Source organism: Tigriopus californicus, chromosome 3 (genome assembly GCF_007210705.1).
Source record: "Tigriopus californicus strain San Diego chromosome 3, Tcal_SD_v2.1, whole genome shotgun sequence".
NCBI lineage: Eukaryota > Metazoa > Arthropoda > Copepoda > Harpacticoida > Harpacticidae > Tigriopus > Tigriopus californicus.
Window position 1 is genome coordinate 5,271,856 of NC_081442.1, and position 26,473 is coordinate 5,298,328.

General features: G+C 43.2%; 1 protein-coding gene across 6 annotated transcripts in view; it reads left to right on the forward strand.

The window, feature by feature from the left end:
• The window catches only part of LOC131878014 (uncharacterized), a 68,878-nt gene that overhangs the window by 36,367 nt on the left and 6,038 nt on the right, over positions 1-26,473 (forward strand). For 5 of the 6 annotated variants that reach the window (XR_009372940.1, XR_009372939.1, XM_059223894.1 and 2 more), the window contains exons 8-14: positions 140-1,057; positions 4,499-4,856; positions 5,372-5,738; positions 6,381-6,703; positions 8,587-8,801; positions 25,671-25,701; positions 26,064-26,204. Coding sequence is in view for 4 of the 6 variants with exons in the window: in XM_059223894.1 (XP_059079877.1) it covers positions 140-1,057; positions 4,499-4,856; positions 5,372-5,738; positions 6,381-6,703; positions 8,587-8,801; positions 25,671-25,701; positions 26,064-26,204 (2,353 nt within the window). In the remaining 2 variants the exon portion in view is untranslated. The remainder of the gene's footprint in view (positions 1-139; positions 1,058-4,498; positions 4,857-5,371; positions 5,739-6,380; positions 6,704-8,586; positions 8,802-25,670; positions 25,702-26,063; positions 26,205-26,473) is intronic. The other variant, XM_059223896.1, reaches the window with a different exon arrangement.

Here is a 26,473-nt window from a genome sequence, read left to right on the forward strand (position 1 = left end):
TTTCGTGAATCATTTTTCACCTCTTTCCTCTCTATTCTCTCCCTTCACCTCCTGCTCTGCTTTCTACCATCTTGGGATCCATCTCTCATTTGCTTCCCCTTCTGATTGTCAATTCATTGCTTGATTGAAACCCTCAAAGATCTTCCCTACGTCGTCTTTCGGTTTTACCCGAGGAGAGTGAAGAGAGCGAGGTTCCCTCGTCCATAGCCTCTCCAGTTCAAACCCCCGAGGAGGACGACAAGGGTGTTCTGCTCTTTACCCCAACCCTCTCGGATCCTCGGCGAGGCTCATTCAAGTGGAACAGTTCCAAATCCAAGCCGAGCTCCCATTCCTTGGATCACCACTTGGATGAGAGTAACAAGTCTAAAGGGTCCAAGCGTTTGTCCAGACACATTTCTGATCCTTTGGTTTTGTCCGGCACAATGGGTGCGGCCAAAGGTCTGACTCTACCGGAGGAAGGCACCCTGGACAAATTGTCCTTGTCCATGAAATTGGCTCGTTCCACCTCTCGTCCCTTGGTCATGACTTCGAATAACTCGCTGCAATCGAATAATACAGAAAACACAGCTGTGCCTTGTAGTCCATCGGAACTCGAAGATATCGAGGAAATCGATAAGGACGCTCCTTCACTGCCCTCGTCGGATGATGACGAATTCAAGGAGTTCGAAGAAGCCTTCTCGTCTCCCAAGTCTCCGGACGCTCTAAGTAGTTCAATTTACGAGTCTCCCCTATCCTCGATGATGGAATATGAGTCTCCGATCTCGTCGCCATCGTACTATGCAACTCCCTTGGGCTCATCACCTTGGACCTCACCGCAAACCTCATTCAAATGTCCGTCACCTTCGTCTCCCTCGAGAAAGACCATGACTATAACCAGTTCTCCTTTCCCGGAACACCAGATCCCGATCAATGTTCCCGATTCATTCCTGAACGTGCCGACCTTGGCTGTGATGAGCAATTGCAAACGATCTCAGTCCTTGAAAGTCCGTCCAAACGGGGGTTTAAGACCGGGGAGGAACTTGCTCCAATCTTCCAGAGCTTTCGATCTTGGTGACGGGTAAGGCCGACGGTGACTAAAGAACCTTTATTGACAAGACATTAATTATGCATGCATGCATGAGCCTTCTGTTCCCACCACTGGATTTCTCTTTATCTTCTCGATGTCGTTTAAGGCACTTTCCGCTCGACGTTGTGTTTTCTATTTGGTGTTGTGCCAATACACAAGATGCTTTTAATTATATTGGCCCCACTCGATGGTTGCTGGTTCGTTTGTGCTTTGATTTCTATCCGTGGTGGCTTTGACATTTTCCAGTGAAAGCTCCGATACGAGTAATCATGATGCCTTCGTAAGATACTTTGACCTTCAAAATAAGCTCGTTGCCAAGGAGGATCAAGCGTATCTATTTTGATTTGAAAGACCAACGAAACTCGAGGTACGGTCCTGTCAATAATGTCTTTAAACTCTGGGTAATATCCATCCCACGCCATGAAATTGATAAGCACCAAAGGTGAATCAAGGAGGATAGTTTGTACTGTAGTTCTTTGATAGCATTGCCATGGTCTTAGAACTAATCACTTGTCATGAAATGACCCCTAGCAATTCACAGTATCTAACATTAACACTCGATAAAGTTGACCTATTTAAACCAAGAATATCAGTTACGAAACATAAACAATCAAAAAATCCGAGCATGCACATTCTAGTACATACGAGCATTTCGTAAGTTTCTCTTTTCAGGTCAAACCTGATTTGTAATTCATTTCTATGAAATCGTCTTGACCCTTGAAGAGAACTACAGACCTAATGTTTCTTGTCAAGGTTTCACTTTCCATCTTAATTAAATGAAATTAGGTGTCAAAGTGAGATGTTTCAGGCCCTTAGGAATCCTCATGAACCATTCTCCCCCTCACCATTGAATCGATGGACGAACTTCTCCGATTAACAACGCCAGGTTCTTAAATACTGGTCACCATCTATTCGTTCAATATTACCAATGTTATCCCCTGAAATATGGTGTTGCCACACGACAAAAGACAAGTGAGATGGATTTGAGTGACATGCAACGATCGGGGGAAATACCCAAAATGCCTGGTAGATTTGTTCGAACCAGGCCTTTATAACCTCTTGCAATGGCCAACGTTTTTTTCCGCAAAAGAAATCTAATTTCCCCGATTTCACAGCTCTATCGCCTCGAAGGAAGGGAGAGATGGGTCTTTGAAGCCCTGTGTCGATACTACCGGTAGATACGAAGACAGCTCTTTGGATCGTTGTTCTGTTGTACTGTTGCTCTTGTGTTCTCGTGCACTGTAGGGGTTCGTGGCTGCTTCTTCTGTACTACCTTTCACTGCCTGTTAGATACGTAGTGTGTACAGCACATGGTGGAGTATTGTACGAGAACCACAGCCGGTAATGGAGGTGCCTGATGATTGTTCAGGGCGAAATACCTCCTGCTTGCATTAATTATCGAGCGATTTAGCCTATTGTCCGACCACTATTGATTTGGCATCAGCCCTTTAAAAGCTCTTAGCGACGCACGCAAAGTATTCACGATCATGCGAAGAAAGAACCGTTTGGTTGGTTTCACGCACTTGTCATTTGTGGATCGATATTCGGAACGGGTGTTCTTCGACGTCCTGGCATGCTCGGTTTCCAAAATGGGCATGGACAAAGTTGGTGGGTTGGTTATTGAAACTATCCTTTGATCTTTCTTCGCCACTAGCCTTAAATTGGGGAACGGCCGTTGAGCTTCAAAACCCGTTAAGCTCGATATTTGGATCCCATGGATGGGGGAACATTGTATTTTCATCTTTGAAGAAGAAGCGCTCTGCTTCGCGTTGTTCTTTGGAACAAATCCGCTGACTCGCTTGATCCGCCACAATTTTCTCGAGAGAGAGATTTGGAGACCTTGCTTGTAATCCTCTTTGCTGATCTCTAACAAATTGAACTTACTTCCGATGGAACGATAAGGTGAAAGGCCACGGAATGGTAAAAAGTGGCCAACAAAAGGTTGGCATTGTTTGCTCTTTGGTCCAATTTGGGGTGAAACATGCTGTCAAATATGTACGTCGTTTTCGTGTGGAGTACAAGATACAATATCATGGAGAATATATTTTTGTTTCCAGTACACTAACCCTTGCTATGTACTCGTGGTTCTTTGATGATAGGTATTATGTTCTATTGGCTAGGAATTAAATTGTCAGTTCAACCAATGATACCGTGATATCGCTATTTTTGACGAATTTTCCAATCATGTGAACACTATCATGACCCGTTTTTTTTTTAATTTTTACTCGTATTTGTTCTTAAAATTGGGATTACTAGATCCTTAATCGCATACAAATTGTCCTCCCTACATAGTTGTGGGCTTTTTAACCTTGGAATGGCCTCTAAGTTTGACAATTTAAGTAGCACTTTCATGATAAGAGTCCTCGTCATCAAACCATTTTAATGTTCGTGGAACTCATGGTTTTCATGGATGAGCGGAAGATGCTTAATGGCGTCACACACACACCGTAAGTCTTTGATTTGTACCCATTCATGTATGCAAGAAATGGAAATCCGATGAGATTTTAACACGCCAACCAAAATTTACATACAAAGGATCGAGACTCTATCTATCTTGGGTTTATCATCAATGAGGGGGATGTTTCTAAGGGAGTCGAACGAACTTTAATTAGGGTCCCGCCTCAAGCCGATCCAATTTGAAATGACTATTTGCGAGCCTTCAAGTTGTTCAGGATGAGTTGCAGAAATGCTCCAATTGATCTATAACGACGGGACCTGTCGTCATCAAAAACAAAAGGCAATTTACCCGGTGGAATTTGTTGTTGGTCAATGACTTGATTGTCTTCCGATCAGAGGGCTGCCCCGCCCTACTGTAAGTACCCGATCAAGATCATTGGAAACGGATTTGTGAGGAACTCTTAACGAACAAACTCGATTTGCGGTACCACATACACGTGTAGTTAACTAGTATGCACAGTGTATTCATTGCACTGGCCAATTTCAATGGACTTGATGTTGGCTGACTCGATGAACAAGAACTTTTTTACGACATGAGTGAGGTCAAAGCCGCACGGAGAAGCTGCCGTTAATCTTTGGCTTGTGACGTTATCCGGCAACAAAAATTTTACAACCACGATTTGGTTGCAGCAACGAACCTTGTTAGAGTTCGGGGAGCAATTATTGTCAATGATGATTACTCTCTCATGTGTACAAGAGCTGTAGTTGTATGTAGAAGTAATCCGTGTAGATCGTGTTCAATGTTTGTGTTACATATTGCTGTATAGACACGTGTGCATTTAACCGTGCAAAAACGGGCCATTCCACGGTTCGAGATCGAACTGATCCTAGTCGTGATAAAGAGGCTTTCATTGCTTATGGAATTCGTGGTTCTTCCTCTGACCTGACTCTTTGATTAACTAGCCTAGCGTTGGGTGATGACTCCTATGTAAGACTGTCGCCTGTATTGACTAAACTTTAATTGACTCTTTACAGGGACGTTGATGATCTCCCACCCAGTGATATATCCAGTTCAAAACCTGCCCAATTCGGGCCACCATGGGCTTCCAAGAATGGGGCAAGTGATCCCGCAAGAGTGCAGGTCTCCTCGCCCGAATCACCTTTTCAAGCCAAGGCTGTGTTGATGAGAAGAGCTTGTTCCGTTCCCAGTGAGACCCATACCAATATAGGAATCCCATCGCTTGTTCATACTCAAAACCCGGCCCAAGAGAATGTCCCCGAGAGAGACCAATGTGCTAAACCTAATGAAGTGCAAAGCCCAAGCATAATCCCAGAGAAAAATCCCACTAATAAGAACGGTTTTTCATCGGAGGGAACAACCGTTCCTTCAAAAGTGAGTTGGGAACATTGGCAGAGAAAGAAAGCTCCACTGATGTGATTAGGTTTCTTGACTAGTACGTGCTAGAGAATGGGAGTAAAAGGAAGCTTGTCTTGTGTTCTTTCTTGGCACACTGAACACACACAGAGATCGAAAGCCTGATTTGGCCATTGGTACATCTTGTGTTCGTTCTGCTGAATGTTGCGGGTGTTGTTTAATACGTGATCAAAGTTCTTCCAGCCCTTTGTTTTGCTTTCATGTGGAAAACTTTTCAATCGAGCCCTGCAGTGTCATTTTTCTTTCTTTTCTGAGCTGATTTCGGGTTTGAACACCGTTAGAATTTCTAGTGGTACTTTACGCTAAAAATCATTGATAAGAAAAACAATGTGATTATAGGTGGACGTATTTGGTGTTACCATAAACTTGTAACAAATCAATGGAATGATTGAAGACACCTGATTCCTCCCATCAATATCTAAGCAACTTGCAATTTGGCATTGGGCCTGAAATGTTTCGCTTCTCACTTACAGAAACCTGAGGATAAACCCAATCGAGTGCCATCATCTCAACCAAGGGCAGAGGGACAAGAAAACCAGAAGCATTTCACTCCAGATGGTCGAACTGCAGATATCGTAAAAGACGAAAAAGGCCAGGAGGCTGCGTGGCCATCGTCTCAAATCCAAGGAGATTGCCAAAGTGCAAGAAAAGGAAGTGTGAGAAGGTCTGATAAGGAGAGCCAAAACGAGAAAAACGGCGACATTCAGGAGACTAAGGACGAACACGGCAAAGTCCAGAGGAAGCAATTGCAGCAGACAAACCAGGGCCAAGCAGCTCCTTTGGGAGATAGAGAAATCGGGAACCAACTCGACAAGCACGAGGAAGACCTCGGAAGCGAAGGTGGGTTGGACCATTCAAAACGAAAGAAAAAAGTGATGAGGGGAGAAAAGCGATCTTCTCCTTGTGCTCGGAACAAAGGCCTCTTATTTGTTATGGAACAGCTTACCGAGCTGACCTGAGTAGACGGTGATGGATCACTTCATGGGAAAACTTCGAGCATGGAGGCAAATTTTACATTCAAGAGGTGAACCGAGAGAGAAAGGAATTTTTCTCGTCGGGTTTGTTACGTACCTTATCTCAAGGACCTCGAATGTCAAACAACGACCTTCTCTGGTGCAGTTATTAGCTTTTTTCTTCTTTACAAAAAGGGAACTCTGGCGATGCTTTGAAAGCAAATTCTTTTGATCAAGTCTTCTGGAGTAGAAAATCAGGGAGTCAGGTCGAGAACATTTCATATCGATGCTGTAGGCTCTATATCAAAGAATTTGAGGCTGGAAAGTTTCCAACTAAAGGCCAAAGAAACAAGAAGGGTCCTTCTTCCTCGCCTCTTCTCCCTTCTATCTTACTCGGTTCTACTAAAACTCGATCCTCTATCTCTTTTGTTGCCCAAGAACTTGACAACAATTTGAACGATGTTCCTTTGTGAATGCCTGGGTTGGAACAAGTTCATCATTATAGTGGGCTTGGGGTTTATCGTTCCAGGTGGTTCCGAGAAAACTATGTCATCACTAGCGGGATCCTCGTTTCAACGAAGTGTCGCTTTTGATCTGACGATCTCCGACGAGCGACACTCATCCTCAAGTTCCTCCTCATCGAGTAGTGAGGATGGAGAGCATGGCGAACACACCAGGGAGGAACAAAAAGTCTTGGAGAAAGTTGAGACTCCCACCAAAGGAGGGGACATCCAAGTGGACCCAGGCCATTCCCTCGGAAACAACGGGGATTATTGTGTCAAGATTGGAATCAATAAAAGTGCCACGATCGATGACAAATCGAAACTCACGCCCTCCGAACACGAACCAAAGGTAGGCATCAATGCTGATGGGATTTGTGGCGCTAGGTTGGGTGACCAAGCTAGTCACAACTTGCGGGTGAACATTCTCGAGGGTCGTCGTTCCTTTCCTTTTAAGTCAAATACGTCTCCTCAACATTTTCCCATGGTTTGTTGGCATTAGGTCAAAAAGTGCATTTCCCTCTTTTTTTCACTTTTGCTCGAAATGACGGATTGCCTTCAGTAGTGCTAATTGCACTTTGGCTGCAAACTGAACTAACCCAGAGCAATTAAGTCATTGGCAGGAAAATTACCTTGCTCTCTTCAGGCTCCTGCAATTAGTGGTCAGTTCACTGTTGTTCACGGAGCAGCATATGAACTCAAAGATTGTTTTTCTCCCTGTTTTCTAAGCTCGAAGCCAGTCCTGTGTTTTTGCAAACTTTTCCTCTTTTTTATCCTCTTCAAAAATCAGTTTCTTCTCGCTCAGCGTGGATGGAATATTCAGGGATTTTGTGGAAATAAATCAAAGAAGCGCGACCATGTAAAGGCCTCGGAATAGGCCACGATGTGCATACAGTTCCGTTTCTTCTCAATGAGACTTGCCATGCCTTCAGAAGACAGACAGACACATGGAGAGATGAGGCAGGTTGAATGCCATGCCATCTTTGTCGTCGTAACTTTGCTGTCCGTGTTGTGGCAAACGTCGTCTCCGTGTACAAATGTGTTCATACGTTGGTTGACTAGTACTACGAGAAGTACGTATATCATACGAATAGTGAGAGCGCCACTCAAAACACCTTGTATGTACACAAATCGGCGAAAATGCAGAGGGACAAAGTATGCCGAAATCGCATCTTCGCCGAATAAAATTCCCATTCTGGCACATTGTCAAGCCACATGGTTCGAACAACTCGCTCGCTCCTTTTGAACTCCAATATGTAAATATGAACTCCGTCCAGGAAGCGACTTTTTCCACCATTTCTTTGGAATGCGTTCGTAACAGATGTGCCAAAGGCCCTTTTCTCGGGGGAATCGGTTCTCATTTGTGGTTCGGAGTTTAGAACGATTTAATTGAATTGTGTTCCCATTGGTGAATGTCATTTGTCTGTGTCAGGGCTTGAATGCAAACCTTCATCTGATAACCTTTTTCTCTCGCGGATGTTCGTATTCAAGCTCAACCAAGCAAACCCTCGTGATCTGAATACGAGAAGTAGCTAGATCCGCTAACCCAATTTTGGGCCCACTCTAATTAAGATCGACAGGAAAAGGAATAAACCAATCTACAGTCGAAAAGAAGAAGAAAAGAGTTGACCTTAAGAAAGAAAGGCATACAGATCATTCGAATTCATTTTGGGCGTAAGGTCCCATCCACCTCGGCAGAATTGGTGTCTTTATATTATCTTCCCTCACCATGAATCGATCATTCATTTACTGATTGCTTCGTGGCCAATATTATTAGCCAATGAGGTGAATGTGCTCTTACCACTTGCCGTTGGCACGATCTTTTTTTTGAACGCCATTTTAAGATGGTGATCAATTGAGTGATTGGGAGGGAGGAAGAATAAAAATGGGTCTTTGATCGCTATCAGCATTCAAATGATTTTTCCCTTTCACCCGCAAATCTCCTGGTAAGCGGGGCATGTCCAGTTCATCCAACTACTGTACGTACCTACTCTGTGTATGTACATGGTATGTATGTAGTAGGTACGGTATGCAGACCACAGGCTTCTGAATTAGTAGGCTCGAGCTCCACTCCACGTGAGACGTTTAGTAGCATTGTGCATTCTGTATTCTGCCCTCGACGAGTAATCTGACTCAGAAAGGATTGGCAGAAGATTTAGCGCATGTGCCAATGGATCTGAAAAGGTTGCAATTATTTGAGGCCCTCATCATGAATGAACGCCACTTTTGTTTCAGGTTCTTGAAGAACCCGTACCCGATGATGATCAAACAAACATGACAAATGACGAGTGTTCGACAAGTTTGCCCACAACTCCCACGAAACCCAAAGGAATCTTGAAACCCTCGTCCAACTCAGAGGCACTTCGGAATTCCTCATTTCCCAGCCTTCCCGAGACATTCTTGCTCAAACTGGGGGTCAATCTCATTCCATCGGACTTGAGGAGCTTCAGGTAAGAGGTGCCTTCGACTCATAAGTATCCTGCGTGTGCTTAAGAGCATCATCCACTCGGTGTGTCTTGCTTGCTCGGTCTTGCCGCGCCATTGTACGGTATTTACCACTTTCCATTTCCATTAATGAACCAAGAGTTTTTGAGTGCAGCGTCGTTTGATCGATCATTCGATCTGAGACAGTGAGTGCTAATGTATTAGTACGTACATTGGCATTAGAGCACAAGTCGGATCTGGTTCAATGTCGATGCGAATTGAGTGACGTTTGAATGCCCGGGAAAGATCGTCCTCGTCAAATTGAAACTGCGCCTGCAAATGCCCGGGAAAACGAAACCACTTTTAAAGGGTCATTAAGATGTTTATCATGTCTAATCAAGATGTAGTACAGCCATTTGATCGCGGCCAAAGTAATGATGTATCCGCCCCTCCTTCTTACTCTCTTTTGCTCTTTTGCTCTCTTTCTGTATCCCTTCCACACGCAGACATACACATACACATACTACATGGTGGTGTACGTACGCAAAATGGTGTAACGCTGTGTAACAGAGCGTTATGCTCATTGTAACCTTAGGCCAATGAGAGGAGAAGAGAGAAAGGGACTCTGGCAGTACCCCACACAACTTCAAAGGTCAGAAAAAGCCTCTCAGACAGATGAAATAGCCCTCCTGCGAGTACTACACACATTCTGCATACGTAGATGGTACTGTACGTACTAGAGTGTAGACCCATGAAATCGCATGAAAAAGGATCTTTGATGTAGGTCCCCGGTGAGGGGTGTTGCTGTCCGGGTCACTTTGGGATGATGTAGAAATTCAGTGGCCGACACGGGAATTTCATTTTCCGTTTTCTGCCAACGCGAAGAAGACGAATGAGACGAGGCCCACCCAAATAACGGCGTATAAAATGCTTCTCTGGGATTTTCCCCCCTTTCGTTGGGAAAACTGAACCAATTTTAGACCTACATACTATATGAGGAACGATAGCTATTTTCGGGAGGGGAACGAAAAATTGGGGTGCTTCCCTTTTACTGGTAAATCTCCTTGGCCAACTCATTCGAAACGCAGGAAGAGAACAGTCTTGTAAACGACAAATTGCTCAAAAAAATTCTTGGGACCAAAGATTGTCTTTGGTTGCTTGAGTGCGTATGTGGGTAACTTTAGTTTTCCGTAATTTCTTTGATGCGAAAATATTTCACGCTGGGTGCCTCAAAATCCTGCAAGATAAGCGAGGCTCTCCTCCACGCTTAATGCTTTGGCATTATTCTTGGACGGGTGAGTGCTGTGAGGCCTGGTTTGAGCCAAGTCCCTTCATTTAAAAGATACCCTCCCATTTTGGTTTTCTGGCCTGAAATTTGGAAATCCTGTCACGTAAACCTAGACTTGTCTCAATACCATCGACCCTTAGTGAGGGTCAACAAATTCCAACGGGCCTCCGAGGGTTTGGTGTCAAACCCGGGCCGCGGAATTGCCACTCGGATTCAGCTGGCTCCTGAATTACTTAAGCAGTGATGATGCATCGACAGTATTGTTCAAAGACGGAAATGTCTTCATGGAGACAAAAGTTATGATGATATGGAAGGCCAAGATAGGAATTCTTGCCTTAAATTTGTCGCCTGGTCGCCTGATCCCCTTGACAATCAAGTTGGTTAGAGGACAGTGTACTATCATCACTTCATCTCGAATCCAGTCTTAGGTGCATGCACAATGCAGATCCTCGAGTACATTCGTAGGTCAGAGGATGATCTGCCCTCGGGGAAATATGGATATCTAGTCAACTATGCACTTTGTGAATCATTGGACACATTTCTATAAAATATTCTTCAAACTTTACCACCCGTATCTTTATCATTGGTATCTTTGTGCCTCTTTGAAAACATGTCACCCATGGACCCCTAAATAAGTGGGATAGAGAATGACTTGCCTGTTGGCAGTATACGATATTCAACAAGTTGTCGCAATCAAGACCTTTCAGAGGAAAACTCATTCCATATTTCATGCTCTTTGCTGGAGTCCAACTCTCTTGCTCGGTTTCGTCGGACATCCCATATAATTGTAGTTGAGCCATGAACAAGAATGAGTGTGCCCATATAGAATACATACCGAATAGCAAACGCGATTACATTTCTTATGGATATACGGGGTAATTGGGTGCATTGTATAATTGCCGCACTGAAAAAGTCAGAATGCGTCTCTCTTCACGCCTATGTAGTAACCTACTAATCTGATGATTGAGCAACCTTCTTCGTCGGACTTGAAAAGACACACCAGTTACTATTTATCACCAACATGGTCAAACGAATATACTCAATTGAGGTGAAGAGTCGATTCCAAATTTATTTTGTTTTAGTACATTGTAAGTTTTGAGTCACGGTGCCATCAATGGGACCATAGGTGTTAGGACAGATCAAGGTGGTGTTGTCATCCACCACAAGTCGGATCCAATCATAGCTCCAATTGTCCAATCCATTATGCGCGACGATCAAAAGCGGGGCTTCGCCGTCGGGCAAACTGAAATCGGCACAATCGCCGATCTCCTCATCGAAGAAGGCATCGATGACTCCTGGACTGAATCGGCCGTGTTTGGTGTTGAGCTTGAAAGCGGTGCAGGCATCAAAGTTCTTGTTGACGATCTCGATATCCACTCCAGGATTGACGGGAATCATTCCACAAGTAGAGCATTCTAGCGTTTTGGTGTGGATCTCTTTCAAGACTTGGGCAGAGGCTAGGCCCATCAGAGCCAAAAGGACGAAGGCTGTTTTCATTTTGGAGACTTGGTCGAACGAGAAGTCAAGAGAGTTTCGGAGCACTTTAAGGCTTTTGAGGCACTGATTATTAACGAGAAAGGCAAGGTTAACGTTTTACTATCAATGCATGAGCAAATCTGACTTGAATTTAAACAAATAAGGCGTCACGTTGACATGATATACTTTTATGATTCACAAACATACACGTACGTGTAAGCTAGTAGATAGTGCCGAAAGCTGCCTACCGTTGCCACGTGAATATTTGCATATGAATTTTGCATTTCGCCCGTATTGCTTGAATGGCAATTTCATTAGAATTGGCTCAAAAGTATACTATTCATCTAATTCGAACTACAATACTTTATTGTTGAACAGTACTTAGAGTACTTTGATATAAGTCTTTCCGGATGTCATTGAAAAGCTTGGATAAAGGTATAGATGTATGGTAGCCGATCAGCGCTCATCTAAAATTACTCTCAAGCATCAAACGATTGGGGCGTTGCCGGTCACACCCTTTTGCCCTTATTCCTATACTGAGTTAGAGTGAAATTGCCCGAAGAAATTTGACTGGGAGTAATAGTAATGGTAGTAGAAGATGAAGACATGAGTTTTATTGGCCTCATTTTAAGCACAAGTCAGAATATGCATGGTAGAATTATTCAAGCTTCCCTGGGTATTTGGGCAAGTCACGAAGGTGTTGTCCTCGAAGTAGATCCTGACCCATTCATAAGACCATCCGTCGGTGTAATGATGGAACAATTGAACGAGACCAATCTTCTTGTCGGGAACCTCAAAGCCGTAACAGCTCTCCAAATCGATAGAAGTGTGGAACACGTCAATGGAGTCCGGTTGGAAGCCGTCCACCTTGTAGTTCAGGTTGAGCATGGAGCATGAGCTCAGATCGCTCTCAATGATTTCAAGGTCCACTCCGGGAACAATGGAGACCATACCACAATCCAAACATTTGGAGGTTTTGACGTGCACCTCGGTGACTCGGGCGGCCTCCAGAGATCCGAAACCCAGGATCAGTAGTGGAGCTAAGAGCCTCATCATTTTGGTTGTTATGGATTGGAGAGGTGACAAACTCTAGCGCACGATCGATCAGTCTTCTGGTTTCTTGAACAATCAAAGGTGACTGAGAACCATAGCGTAATCTGAGGTTGTTGTGAGGTCCCTTATCTACGTGTTCTCCTATCAACTTATTTGGCCGAAGTTCTTAAAGAGAAGGCAATCAAAAGCATAGCTAATCACCTGTGTTACTCGGATTCTTGTATTCTTATTGCTAGTACATATTGCTGCTTAACCTATGCATTAAGATACCTACGGTTATTTCTATCCAAGCCAAGTAAGTCCCTTTTGAGAACGACTTTTTGGTACTGATAGTGTTATTGTGCTATTCAATCTTAAGTCAATAAGTGTACATTTTTTGATCTTTTATATTTTATGTTAGCTGAAAGGATATTTCAAAGCCCTAGTCTAGTGGTCAGAAAGCACCCAGAACATATTTTCATTATATTATTATATTCTCTTTCATCTAGAACGACCCGTTTTTTGGTAGATTTTTGAAAATTAGAAAAAGGGCACTTGTTCTTTTCGTTTTTCTTAGCTTTTCCTTTTTCAAAAAAAAAAAAAAAAGAAAGGTTTTCTTCTATATAGAAAAGCTATGTTGTACAAATCTTTCCCTCTTTTAATGTACTTAACTTGTACTTTGGAAAACAACTTGCTATCTAAAAATGTCAGCATATTTGAGCTACAGGATGAAATCCTTGAAAACGGATCTCGTTCAATTCAAAATTGGCGAGGAAGATTTCCACATCTGTTTTCTAATTTGACAAAACCATTCAATGATACTTTTCACTACTTAATTTTAACACTTGATATGATTTCGAAACATGGTCAAATAGTTAGCAACATAGTAGGGCTGAGGGGACCAAGTTACCCGCATTTTGCCCTTGCTTAGTGTGCTATGTGGCATAGTGTTTTGAAGAATGGCGCAAATGATGACAGGTTTTCCTTTGAATCTTATCAAAAGATAAGACCCATCCATGGTCGTCGTAACCGGAGTGATAATTACAATCTATATTCCGAGCATGATTGGACAATACTTGATTAAAGTAAGGTACGTGTATACGTATGGTACGGTATAAACCAGAGTAGTCGATTCTTCCTCTGGAAAACAAATCCCTGTGTACGAATTTTAAAACATGGTAGTCGCCAAAGAACTAAGCAAGATATTTTTCTTGCCTCTTCTTTTTGGTTGGCCTTTACTTCTGCAGATCTGGCTTTAATTGGCTCATCGTGGCGGCAAAAACCTGGCATAACCAATTCAGCCATAACCTCTTGTGGAAAAAGTCAAAGTTTGATCTCTAAACTAAGATTAAACCCGTTTGGACAACTCAGCAGCACCGAACGGGTCTTCTTTCATTTCTGTTGTTGTGGTCAATAATTCGAGGGCTGCCGAATACTCGAGTACGTGTTGTACCGGGATCATTCGTCATTTTGGTTTTTGCTCTGTTTCAACACATGTCAGAGTTCATTTCCTGCCAAGATGAAATAGTTGACCCCTGTCTACTCACGAGACCCCGAATCGAAATCAAAATGTCAAGACCGACGCCGTCGTTGTGCTAGTAAGAAAAAAGAAGTCGAGCTGTTCTAGGAACCACTTTTCATCGGAAGGATGCCAAGAGGCCCCCTGAGCACACGAACTGTCAAATTCAATTTCTCAATCGTCGAAATTCCTGCCAGTCCTGGCCGATGATCCCCCTTGAAGCTCGGTAATCCGACAGTGAAGTCGCGTTTTGCCCAAGAGCCAATCTGAATAGAGATCTGAAACGCTGTCCGAGTTTTGACAACGTCAAGAGTGATACCTCAATATGAATTGAACCACAACTACTTGGATATGCGCAATCCGGTAGTGAATCCAATTGGGTACCACTCGTCACTTGGCATTCCTGACCTTATGACGAAGTGCACTCACTCACTTGCTCACGGACTTGCTCACGGACTTGCTCGGCGACTTTATTCACCTTTGTTTTTCGAGAACACATTCTTGAAAACTCTTTCTCACCGAACATGCCGATAGCATCGCAATGTGGAATCCGAGGACTTGTCAGACTTATGATTGGGACCATTTTGATTTGAGACGAGGGCCATGAGTTTCAATGTATATTTTCAATTTGTTATTCATGAGTTCATGAGCTGATTGATGGGATCATTCCGGATGATCTGCAATGCTTGTGTGGGTAGCTGGGCAATCAAAATGTTTGACCATTCCAGTGCAACTCTTCACATCCACACACAGGTGCACAATTGGGAATCAATTTCAAGCGCCACCTCAGCCAGGGCTCCAGTTGGTATTGAGACAAGCCAACGATGATTTGAACTCTCTTGACATCGACAAGTTGTCGAAGGACGGACGGACGGATGGAATTCAAATATTGAGGCCTGCTCATTGTCCATTCAAAATGGGATGGTCTTCTACATTACGTACGTACGTACATACGTACATACACACATACGCACACTATCAACTACATAGAAAAGACAACCTGTTCCTCACTACGAAGGGATGAGGCTAAAATTGTCGAGATATGAATGACTCTTAACTCATAAATATGTCAAACTGATCCTCAAAGCTGAATGGCCTCTAACTCTTCAAGTGCTTGAATTTCGCGAGATGGTACCACCACGTCCGTAGTGTGAACGCGTAGCTACGTACGTACATACGTACATATAGACTGTATATAGCCATACTAGGCTTGGCGACGTGAGATTTTTGCACTAAGATGGTTTTATCGGTCATTTTGGCTATTAAAGGTTGGCTATAGATAGACGGAGGAAGCATTAATCACAAGCTGCCACCGTGGAACTTCAACTTCTTGATTACTTTTTAACTAGTTCCTCGCAATAAATCCCATAGGTAAACCCACCTGATGCATTTGAAAGTAGTTTCTTTGATCAAAGCTTTACTCTATTTTAAGTACTTTCCTCTCTCGCTCTCTGGGATGAACGCGATATATTGGCGTTCCACATGCGATCGTTAGCCAACCAACCCTGTCATATCGTACCCGTTGGGGATGGCAGCACTCGCACTATGTTATAGGATGTTAAAGCTAAAGATGAAATCGAGCCTTCTTCCCTCGTCCTTGAAACTGTCGGTTTACTTTTGAATCTTGATCAATGGAGGTTCCAATACACGGTTTTTCCTCTCCTTGCTTTCAGCTATGTCGACGGGTATTTATTTCTTGTAGCGAATCGGTACCACCTAATCTCGGCGTCGAATGAAATAGTTTTTGTTTTGTTCGCCACGTGTGTAGTCCGGACATTCTGATCTGTCCGCGGTACACTCAGGGCCAAAAGGCCCACATGGCCCACATGGCTCAGGATACAACAGTCTATGGGGCACAAGCACAAGCTGATTAGAGAGTCATTGTCTGGCCATTATTTTCTGTCAATCATTCCTGACAAATTGAATTTCAAACCTGACGCATCAGCTTCATTACCACGGAACATTTGCAGCCAGATAGGTTGAATCATCTACGCGTGAAAACCATAGGTTCATTTAGGACGGGGTAACTTTACCGGTAACCTATTACCAGACCTTAAAGGATGAGGAGGGACCAATGGTTCACTCACTCTATTGCTATTGCTAGCTCCTTCTCCCTCTCATCTTTGAATATGATGACGAAGCCAGAGTTGGACAGTAAATGGATCTCCGACGTCAAGTTTGAAAGTCCATCCAACATCAACTCCGGAACGATTTCTCGGACAAGAGTAAAAAATCCCCCTCGACACATTTTGATTAAAAATGGCCCCAAGGTGGTGATGGTTTATGAGGCAGCTCGTCGTCACCATGGTCACGTCCAACGCCGTTCTTTATAGCCCATTTCGGACTTGTAAGTTTCATGGATACTCAAAACTTTATCCAGACCTGAACTCGGTACCAATACACGTCGTACTTGCCTGACAAGCTGTCCACCATTCGCCTGGGGTCTCATTTGTTCACTATTGTGTGTTTACATTCCTACATTACATGTACAGTATAAAGGGACAAGAAGGACTCGAGATTCAGATACTATAAGGCCAAAGGCCCCCATCATCATCATCATCATCAAATTGATGTTTTCTCACACTCGCACTTGTGTTTTCCGACTCTTTTGGCGATGGATGTTTGGAATGTGTTTTACGTGACAATTGTTTCCGTCATTCTGCTCAAGATAACTGAGTTGGGTGCCCGCAAGACCGCAGCTCAGCTGCATATTTTATGAGCTTTACATAGCACTTTGAGGCTTTTTATGAGGCGCCCAATGTGTAGACGTGTCTACTACATTCGAAGAAGAGTCAAGTACACGACCGGCGAGGCTGAACGTCGTAATTGTGGGGCGCCTTGAGGACCACTTTTGTCATGTGGAATTAACTCAAGATATTTGTTTGACCGCCTCAGAGACCAATGTCGAGGTAGGGCTACTACCTTAATCCATTCCCCATACCTTCATCCTTCTTCTTCCAGAGAGCAAGGGATTCCAGAGAATAAGTCTATGAGGTAACAACATCTTGAGCACGCAGTCAATGCCCATTTGGATGATGACCTCAAGGCTGAGTTCCAATTGGTGGAAATGCCATAAAAATCACGCACGATGACAAGAATCTTGGGCCTCGACCCCAAAAAAGAAGGAGAAAGAAAGAAAGAGAAGAGAGAGAGAAAGAGTGCCTAATCCAACTTGCCATCTTTTCTGGTGAACAAACTCGAAATCATGCAATCAAACGGACTCGCCCAATTCTTAGCCACCACAAAAGAGCGTTGTAATCCGTTCACTCAGCTTCTTTTCGTGAGCCCAATCTCTTAACGACGGTGTTTCCAAGTTTTTCTAATGTGTCTTTAAAATATCTTCAAGCACACATAACGAGGTCAGTAATGAACACGGTTGGTTGAGAGAAAAGCAGAATTCTTTATTGACTGACTCTAAAGCCATAAGTGTGTGAGCATTAAGGTTGACCATTTGAGAAGCCAAATGGAGAATCTGGCGTTTATGGAGTGTCCCACTAAAAAAGATGAGCTTTTTTTTATCCTTTTGGGCAGAAACAAGAATAATCTAACAGCATTCAGGTGAGGACTTTTCCCCCAATGTTATTCCACACCCAACACCACGTTGAGGTATTTCATTGGCTGAAAAGGATCAATGACATTGAAAGCTCACGAAACGAAAACATGCAAAAATCCAAAACCACTGTCAAGCTTAAATGGATAGGTTGTGAGTCGAGGGCAGTCCAGTGAGTGAGTGAGTGAGTGTGCGAGTGAGCTAGCTAGCTTGCTGGATGGCGAAGATCGTAGATCATGGGGGCCTCCCAAGGAATTCTGAAAAAAGTTTCGTTTCCTTGAAAAGACAGACATCTCCTCCCATTGTCCGACTGTCCAAAGCAATAAGATTGATTCCATTGATGCGTTCGTTGCAAGATGGTGTAGGTTGAGAGGCATCGAGCGAAGAGAGGACAGGAGAGACAGAGAGAGATGAGAATATGATTCCGTGGAAAGAGAGAATCCGACTTTTTTCCCTTTCCTTGTTCCCGCTCTTCCCCGCTCCTCCGTCCTCGCCTCTTTTCACTCTCGATTCTCCTGGCGTTCACGAGGATTTCCTCGTTCAGTCGCGTGTTGAGAGTCATCGAGTGAACAGCTCGCTCGGGCATCAGGCTCACTACACTTGAAATTGAAAGTGATTCGTCGATCGGAAGCAGTGCGGCTCCTCGACTTAAAGAGCCAGTGCTAGTGGTGGTGGTGATGGTTGTGGTGGTGGTGATGGTGATGGAGGTGGTGCGACGGTATATGCACTCTTGATTCGGAAATACATGACTCCATTCGGAGCACGGAACACCTTGGGTGGTTGTCTACTTTGATGTGAGCCGAGACTCAGATCTAATTTCCGCCCCAAACACTCCGTCCGTGTGCAATCGATTGAGACCTCGGGCCATTTGCAATGTTGACGATGCTAGGTCGCTCTGAGAGCGATGGAGGCCTTTGGGAAAGGCTGGACCCGGACCTGAGGCCTGGCCGAACCCTTTTTGAAGTGTTCAGAGCTTTGAAGGAGAAGGAGAGGTAAGTCCGCCGCCAAAATGGTCGAGACTATTAGTAAAAAAAAATGCATTTTGGTCATTTCTTCTAATCCAACACACGCAAGAGTGAAGAGTTGGGAAAGTGCATGATGCTAGATTATGCATCCTCTACCATACCTAATTATTGGAAGATGAAATAAGCATCTTGTGATTTGTTTATTAGCCCATCCATTCCACTTAAACCTAGGCATTTTTCATGAACTCGTCCAACCTCCGGGGTTATGTATACCATTACGCTCTTTGGCGAGAGAAACCTGGCCATATCGATGATAATAATAATTATCGATTATCCCTTTATGCCACCCGATCGTGACGTTAGGAAAAGCCTGTGACTTTTTCTCCTGCGCCATCATTTCGGAATGTGTCCACGGCTCAAAAAGTTGAGTGGGAAAACAATACCGATGCTAAGTTCCAACAGGGAATTCGACGAAAAAACACGTCCAGACCTATCACGGAGATTAGGCCAGACTCATCGATATTTCCGGCTATTTTCATTGCTCATTCTCGAGCCCATCAATCTTCATCCAGTCCCTCCACCACCAACTGCAACAACACCGCTCTTCGGTTATGTCAAATGGACATAAACGATGTCCATGGCCAACAAATTATCCCACAATTCGATGTCCTCCCGCCTATTCCATGTGAAATTCAGATTCAGACAGGTCTTCTTCGCTTGGTCTACAATTCCTGATCTGCCCATGCCGTCGACGTAGAGGAAAGAAACGTCTTCGAATCGGGCATTTAAACTTTGCTTGAGATTAGATCATGTAAAGTCGTCGCTTGGATCGCCCTTTTCGGCGGGTTGGTGGTAGAATGTGATTTGAGAGTGAGATAACTTTTTCAATGCGAGCGTCGCTTTATTCCATCCACAGTTTGTACGTAGAACCTAAGACCTTGTTTTGGGGGGGAGGGTCGTAATTTATGTGTTTGCCTAGAGTGGGACTGGGAAAAAGGCGGACACCGGTGAGGAGTTCCATTCAGGAAACCCCTGGTTCGTTGTTAGATTTAGATTTAGAGGCGAGAAAGAAGCCAAAGACATTCCGGCATGTGTCCAGTAATTCATCCAATTACACCATCTCCATTCCATTTAAATATAGCGATAAGACAATGGCCAAGAGAAGACAATGCAAGACGTGTGCTCGTTAGATTCATGTCAACGAAGCCTAGAACCAGGCTCTAGGGCAAACCTACGACAAGGATTTAAATGGAACGATTGGAGTCGTTCTCAAAACCATCTCTTCAGGGCTGCCAGCAATTCCAATCTTCGATGCATTGTTCGGGGGTCATTTTTTTCCTTGGCCTTTCTCGTCATTTGCGAGCTGTCATTTGAGGTGCTTACAGACATGTAAAATGCGTTCTTTTATGAACAGTTGCGTTTTTGTGGTACCACTTGTCAAAATCTTTTCAACTTGTGGGGAAATTTGACAAAGGTCTTGAACAGATTACTGTCAAACTTTTAATCTGGCCTGGATTAGTTTTGACCTTTTTATCTTTCTTGTATCCACTTGGAAATATGTGAAAGCATGATCGTCCCAAAGACAAATGAGCGCTCTTGCCTTGGTAGTTTGTTCGCTTGAATAATGATCGGCACACCTCCAATGATTGAAACTCAATATCCGCCAATAAATTAACGGAATGGCCCTTCATTAGTTTTTTGAAATGAAACCAATTTCGAACCAATTGGAAATCATTTTCTTCGAATTAGCTGAAACGTGGCTTGGAGCATATTGAGTGAGGATGAATGAGATCCTTAAATCCGAAAAATGCATCATCTCCGGTTTCAGCATCATCATCATCATCATACTCATCATCAAATCTTTCGTGACGAAGATCCTCCCCGTTTAATCCTGTGGACGTCAATCAGCTTGAAACTGGAAGAAGTTATGCTAATATCTGCTTAGAAGGAAATCGAATGATTGGCTTCTCAAACCTCTACAATACCGCTAAAGTTGCATTCCCTTCCAGAGGTCTTTTAAATGCCTTGACTTCAGGCTAAAACGGCACCAAGGAGTCCGTCCCCTCAACAAAGAAACGGACGGGGATGGACACGCATCAATCGGCCGGAGAAGATCAAAGATTACTGTTGGGAAAGATTTTTTTTTGTCAATGTTTAATTTTCTCTCACTTTGTCGAAATAAGAGAATGGCATTAATGTCATGGTGTCAGACGTTTTTTATCATTTTTATTGCTGTTATTGTTGGGAGGCGGGGGGTAACGCTAAGATGCGTGAATGAAGAGCTATTCAAGTATACCAACAATCCTGATCTTGAGTTGCATATCTTCTTTTCGGCTGCCAAATCTATGATCCTTGATGGGATTTACCGCCAATTTGAGGGGAGGTATTTAAATGCAAATTGGCAGTCTGCCACATTATATGAAGGTTGACACACACTGCACACCATACGATATGGGTTAAGGTACTTATTCCAGAATCCTAAGATTGCAACAAGGTTGGTAGTGATTCACTCACTATTTGACAATCAAGGACTGAAAATCGTGGGCGAATATGAAGCTATTAGAGCACGCGAGAACGAAAGGATTGCGAGTGTTAATTTGTATGGATTGGTTGGTTGAGGCTGCAGACGAGTTTCAGTTTTGAGTTGTATTCCAAGATTTTTTAATATGGGCAAAGCACACGGCTGGAGATCGTTCGTGTTCTAGGCAAGAAAACTGCGATCCTTTTTAATCTGTATTGGCTATCTAGATCAAACCAGATTTGGCCCTAGTCAGTTCTCCTTAGATCAACAACATACAACATTTTTGCAGTTTTTGAGTTTGTTTCCTTCGATTCGATCCCCGTTTCACAATGAAGGGCTGCATTTTCATGAAAAACATGTTTATGGGCACTTCAAAAAAAAACCTTTTCGATTGGTGTTCTCGGTTCACGAGATCTGCAAGTGAAACTGGAGCTGAATAAAAAGATCAATACTGCCATGACCAAACAATGTAATTGGGTTGGAAGTGGGCGAGAATGTACTGCAATCAATGACATGTAAATATGCAAGGTATTCTTCTTTTGATACAATTCACACCTGCATATTTTCATGTTCCCGTTTTTTCTCCTTTTCCGCTAGTGGATCATACCACCTCTACGTATTCAATGATGTTCACAAGATATCATTGCTTTGTCATCAACGCAATAGACCCCTAACCACCCTTACCATAACATAAAAAGATGATTTTCACCCCCCTCCCCCTCCCACTTTACCCCTCTAGAGGATATTAGATGAAAAGACGGGGTGTGGAACTTGAGCAGTGTGGCCAAAGCTTGACTCGCCCATAAATCATGGTTAGTCTTGAAGCTCTTCAGGCTACCAGAAACGAGTCATAATCACCCGGCCAACGAACAAGTAAATATGTCATTAACTTGGAGTAGATCCCTTTTTTGCTCGCCTTGAATTCGTGGAAGGATCCTCTTCTATGGTAGTAATATCTACGCTCTCTGTATTCTTCAGCGGCTGAAGCTCCCTGGAAAGGGTTTTTATCCCCTTAGAAATGGAGATTGATTCACCTGGCTTTCTTTAGACTTTGTGCCAAAAGAACCCCTGAGTCAAACTTCCTTTAGTAGTGACTACTGAATTTTACTTAAAGTTGCTTCGATAAGAACAGGCCTGTTTTTAAAGAATCGGTTCCTTGGTTCGGAAGCCTTATTCTGTCTCATTATTAGCATAACATGTTCTTAAGGCCGTAAGCAATCACCATTGCTCAATTTAGTTCAAGACCACTCAAGCTTGATCCTATTCTGAAATTCTTACATCGCTAAGCAGACCGCCTTCTCCTCATTGTGAAAGAAGAAAAACCCGCAACGGCTTTTGATCTTTGAAAGCCCTTTGAAATTTGAAAGAGCCGACTTGAAATAATAAAAACTAAATACATTTATGAGAACACGTGGTTTGGAGATGGTATGTGCCTTCTCTTAAAAAATGTGGAAAAATCTGATATTAAATATCTTTACTGTAAGTGACTCAGTGCCAGTCCATGGGATTTATTAATCTAGAAATAAAGATTGAAATGTCAAAGAAAAATATTTGGCCAACCCACCCAACCAATTTCATCTGATACTAACTATAGAAAGTCATAAAAAAAAGCCAGATCAAGTTGTGCCGTCCGTCCTTCAAAGGGGCAATCAGATTTTCTTTCGACTTTACCCAATGAAGTTGATGTCATGGTCCAAGGACAAGCGGCTGGTTAAATCATTAGATCATTTACCCCAAGATTGAATTTGAGAATTTGGGCAAAAAAAAATAAATGACAACGTATGTTGAAACAATCATTACAAGTACAATTTTCATTTGAGTTCGACCTCGTTCAAGTATACCGAATGAAGTTATAGTGAATACATTTGCGCCCAACGCTAATGTATTATACCATCATCCAGTTACCCTCATTTCACCATAATTGGCAAGAAGCATCCGTTTTCCTTGATTCGGGGTTCGACTCTTGAACGAAGGGAGCCCGGGGGTAGAATTTGAGCTGGAACTTCATTTGATTGCTTTGCCATCAGGTCGGATTGGAATTTCTCCTCGTCTTTGAAGTTGTCAGAGCACTTCTTGACATCTCACGGTTTTTCCATTGCTCAAGGATGTGGCAAAGTACTCGACAAAATTATGCAACTCAATCACCAATCTATTCCTTGAACATCAGTTATCAAAGTAAGGTGCTCGCCCTGTCTTCCTGATTTAAATTTCTATCAAAAGGTATTAAATTAAGAACATAAACCAACCATACGAAGTTTATTTCAAGAGCATACAATGTAGTCTATTAATATGCAGGTTGACTGAAATGAAAGTTAAAGATAATCTCTGGAGACAAAACTTGTTTCGCTAGTCTGTTTGGATATGAATATGTAACCTCCCAGGGTGTGTATCTCACATGTATCAATATTGATAGCATCAAAATGTCGCATCGCCACTTGAGATGTTCTATTGTTGTCAAACCCTAAGATAAGCATCCCCTTGAGCAGATGTTCTTTTCACAAAGTTGAAAATCCCACATTGAGCTAAACTAACTTTGCCAATCCCTTTCTTCATGTGCTGTATTTGTATTTTTGTATTTGCATACGCACCATGATTGAAGGGCAGCCAAATCAGCCCTGATGTAATAGGGTAGCATATATCACAGTGTTCGTATCGCCGAACGGATATCCATGCAGTTATTCATCCCCTCGATATGAGACTTATAGCTTACAATCCTAGAGCTAACTATCAGTAGTTCATCGTTGATGGACAATTTCTCAATATCTCAATCCAAACAAACATTCAACTTGCAACCATCAAGGCTCGTGAAGAAGCAGCGTTCGTTTTCTCCTTGCCATTCTACTTCCTTTCAGTCGATGATCGTCTGTTGTTTTTGTCTGTGAATTGTTGGGAAACACGGCTAGTGAAAGAGCTCAACGAGAGACCCCGTGGTTCGAGGGCTATTGAAAGCCGGGTTTTCGGTCTCATAACAGCCCATGCAAATGCCATCATCCAATTGGATGAGCTTCATCGTTAGGAAATAGTAATGTAATGAAACGACCATTTTCTCACTCTCCTGCCGAGCGAGAAGGGAAAGACAGAGAGAGACAGAGAGACAGAACGAACGAACGAACGAACGAACAAAACAATCTAAAACACTTGTGAAACGGATTGAGGCGCTTTAGTAGTCCGGAAAAACAGCTGAGGAGATAGGGCCATCAGGTCCCTCGAGCAAGACCTTGTGAGTGAGCGTGTGAGTGAGCGAGTCGACTGACTGAGAGATGTAAGGAAAACATTGAGATAACCTTTAACACAATGTGGGCTTTGCAAGGGCATTCTTCAGCCTCTCTCTCTCGCCAAAGCAAACGAATCTAGTGCAATTGAAACCATCTCAACCAGGGGTGCTGTGTTGCTTTTTTTTGTGTGTGTGTTTTTGTGGACACAAATGGTGGCCGAATCCACATTTGCTTGGGATTAGGAAGACATGGAGGACGAAGAAGAAGACACCTTGATTCCAAAGTCGTCCTCAATCGAAGAGGATGACGAGGCGAACCGCTCGTCAGATTTGGAAGAAATCGAGCGATTCTATTCGCGTCACAGAGGATCGACCTTGTTCGCCAGTTCTTTCACCAAACTTGGTGTCCACTCGGAAAGTGATGACGCTCATGGACGAACGACTGGTTTGATTGCTCTGGGTAGCAATCGTGGTGGTGCGGGTGCTGCTTGCGATCAGGATCTTGAAGACGAACGAGATGATGATGATGATGGTCAAATGTTTGGTAGCATTCCGTCTTTGGAAACGATTAGGAAAAAATAACATTCTGCTCATCCGAAATATCTTTCGTCTCTTTTGTGTCGGACATCGTCTGTTCGAATTTTTCATCGTTTTTTTGACCACCTTGTTGAATGATGGGGTTTCCAGCATTTCAAGTTCATTCCAACTCAAGGCCCATCAATAGTTGAAAATTCAATTTGAACAGGCTTTTTAGAGCGTCTTGATATATTACTTCAAAGATGTGGCCAAAGTGCAACCAATTCGGCGGGTCTATTATATGAACATTTTTTTCCCCACTAGTAGTAGCTCTTCGAAAAATAACCAGTTTTACGAAAAAGAAAAAAAGTACGATATGTTTCGGATGAATCAGAATGTGATCTTGACCATTTCTTATGAATTCAGAGCCACACGCACTCCTTGGGATCGATTGTGTCTTTACTTCATGGGATTGCCTCCTAGGGACCTCAGGGAAAAATACATGATGTACGTAGAAAAGGGGAAAAAAATGTCCGGTAAAAAGGCAAATCTGCACATGTACATATGTACGTACATATACTCATATACTGTGCAATTGAATATAGCCCTCGTAGATGAGAGATCGAGAAGTCAAGAACTGCTTGCTTCCAGTTCCAAAATGAATGGTTCTGGGGCAAGCAGGCCAATCTTTTATGCTCTCATGCTGAGGATGATGATTAATAAAGACGTCTCTCAGCCAGTGGTGTCTCATCGATTAGTTGTGTAGGGGAAAAAGTGGAATAATCATTTATCTTTTTCTTCTTTTCCCTTGCAGTACCGACAGCTTGTCCGACCAGGATATTGAGGTGAGTGCACTTCACTCAAATTTCATGCAAATTCGGGGCTGAAGGACACAAATACACACACAAACACACACAATTCTAATGAGTGCCCTTATTGAGTGAGCAGTTCAGTCCGGGTTCGTTTCGGGTCTGAAGATGGATCAAGTCAATTTACCTCGACTCGAGGTTCAAGTCAGTTTTTACCTAATCGGGGTATAAATTCCAGACCTCCGGCAGTGAATTGATTTTAAATGCTTCTCTGTTAGGATGGAAGGTGGAAATGGGAAGATTTATATGCAAATTTCCTGTCACATTCGCGCAGGAACTACCTTAATTACTCGTGGCAGTTGTGTGGTATTTAAAGCAAGCCCTCTTGTCACTTTCAGAGCAAGTTCACGGCCTTATCGCTGGCCTTCAATACGGACAAATTGACCTTGAATGATCGTCTCGAGCTTCAGCAGCGCCAACGCGACACGGCCGAGAAGAACATCGACGAGGACATTCGCCAGCTTAAAACCGCCATTGGGGTAAGCGAAGAAATGAAGCATTGACTGAAAAATAGCACAGCTCACTGAATGAAGTCCGGACCGAGATAATCAGATGAGCACCTCCGTCAGAGAACAGAGGAAGGTGATTTGAGAACGCCTTGAAGAAAACCGTAATAATGGCGCTTGTAGCAATAGTAGAAGTAGGAGGAGGAGGTGGTTCGTTTCATATGATTTCCATGCAACGATGCCATTCAACCCGGTGAATTAAACAGGAAACCCAGATGTCTATTCAGATTGAACAAGTGACT